Source organism: Octopus bimaculoides, chromosome 7 (assembly GCF_001194135.2).
Source record: "Octopus bimaculoides isolate UCB-OBI-ISO-001 chromosome 7, ASM119413v2, whole genome shotgun sequence".
NCBI classification, from domain to species: domain Eukaryota; kingdom Metazoa; phylum Mollusca; class Cephalopoda; order Octopoda; family Octopodidae; genus Octopus; species Octopus bimaculoides.
Window position 1 is genome coordinate 30,408,042 of NC_068987.1, and position 1,897 is coordinate 30,409,938.

The 1,897-nt window shown below is 35.5% G+C and overlaps 1 protein-coding gene across 1 annotated transcript in view; it reads left to right on the forward strand.

The window, feature by feature from the left end:
* The window catches only part of LOC106880807 (uncharacterized), a 56,364-nt gene that overhangs the window by 2,335 nt on the left and 52,132 nt on the right, over nucleotides 1-1,897 (forward strand). Inside the window, exon 2 of the mRNA XM_052969490.1 lies at nucleotides 663-765. Within this exon, the coding sequence (XP_052825450.1) occupies nucleotides 663-765 (103 nt within the window). The remainder of the gene's footprint in view (nucleotides 1-662; nucleotides 766-1,897) is intronic.

Here is a 1,897-nt window from a genome sequence, read left to right on the forward strand (position 1 = left end):
ATATATATATATATATATATATATAATGTATATATACATCTATGATAGGCTTCTTTCAGTTTCTGTCCACCAAATCCACTCATAAAGCTTTAATTGGCCTGTGGGTATACTAGAAGACACTTGCTCAAAGTGCCAAACAGAGGGACTGAACCTGTAACCATGTGGTTGGGAAGTAAACTTCTTACCACACAGCCATGCTTACACCTTATATAATATAATATAATATAATATAATATAATATAATGTAATGTAACGTAACGTAACGTAACGTAACGTAACGTAACGTAACGTAACGTAACGTAACGTAACGTAACGTAACGTAACGTAACGTAACGTAACGTAACGTAACGTAACGTAACGTAACGTAACGTAACGTAACGTAACGTAACGTAACGTAACGTAGCGTAGCGTAGCGTAGCGTAACGTAACGTAACGTAACGTAACGTAACGTAACGTAACGTAATATATTTTCGAACTTAACTACATATTCATGTGTAGAATATCACATTTACAATGGTGAACCAGAAGATTCATATACAGCTTGCAATTGGAATTTTGATATGGTTTCTATTTTGTTGTCTTTATATATTACCTACCAATTTGAATCCAATTCTTCAACTACTTATTGAATTTTCTTCCTTTGAACACTAATGTTTTTGTAGCTGCCCAAGTATCCGCCACATGTTCTGATGAACAATTACGGAAATGCTTGTCGAAATTTAGACACTTGTCAGAAGCCAAGGATAGTAAAGAGAAGATATGTAGGTAAGAATATCTTAAAAGCATTCACAGGTATTATTTATGTTCCCTCTCTTATACAATTCTTTGAATTCCTTTTATAAAGAAGAGGCTGATTTGCGACTAGAGATGCAAAATTCCATCGATGGAATTCAGACATGAAAAACATAAAAATTACTTGTTGGATTTAAGTGAAGTTTTAATATTTCCAGTGTTCTATTTAAAGTCTGTATTTTCAGAATGCATGCAATATATATAAGCATATATGAATATATGTTTGTATGAAGATATATATATGTATAAGAGACAGTTTACGTGCGCTCGCGTGCATGTGTGTGTGAGTGTGCATGTATGTTCCTTATGCATTCGAAAACTGAGTTGCTGATTTTGACATATGGGGTATTAAAAGATTTGTAACCTTCTGGCAACAAAATAAACTTTATTTTCATTTACATATTTTCTAAGTTATCTCAACAACCAGCTATAGTTATTTGAAATACACTGCTCTACAACGATGAGGTTTCATTAGAAAGTGAAAATAGTTTCACACTTTCAATTTGAACCAAAATTAGTATAGGGGACAACTTCCATTACCTAGATGACCAAGTCAGCAGTGGAGGTGGATGTTCTGAGAGCTTAGCTGCTAGAATAGGAATAGGCTGAGTAAAGTTCAGATAACTTCTACCTTTGTTGGAAAAAAAAGAGCCTCTTCTGCAGACTGAAAGATAGATAGTATGATGCTTGTCTGAACAGCCATGCTACATGGCAGTGAAACATGGGCTGTTTCCTGTACATGTGACACTTCATCAACCAAGAGGATGCGGAAGCTTAAGTGAAGGAGTTCTTCACCTCAAAGGACAAGAACTAGTACCAGTGTCAGATCAAAGAACTTGCAGAAATGTGACTTCAAATGGTAGGACACGATGGCCTCCACTTTGAATGCTAGGCTGCTTTTGTTTGAACTTAACGAATAAACGAAATAAGTTACAAAAATGTTGCAAAACTTTTGACTTACAACAGTCTATATATCACCATTATTATCATTGTTTAACGTCTGTTTTCCCTGTTGGCATAGGTTGGATGGCTGGACAGGAGCTGGCCAGCTGAGAAGCTGTCCAGACTCCAATTAACTGTTGTGTGTGTGTGTGTGTGTGTGTGT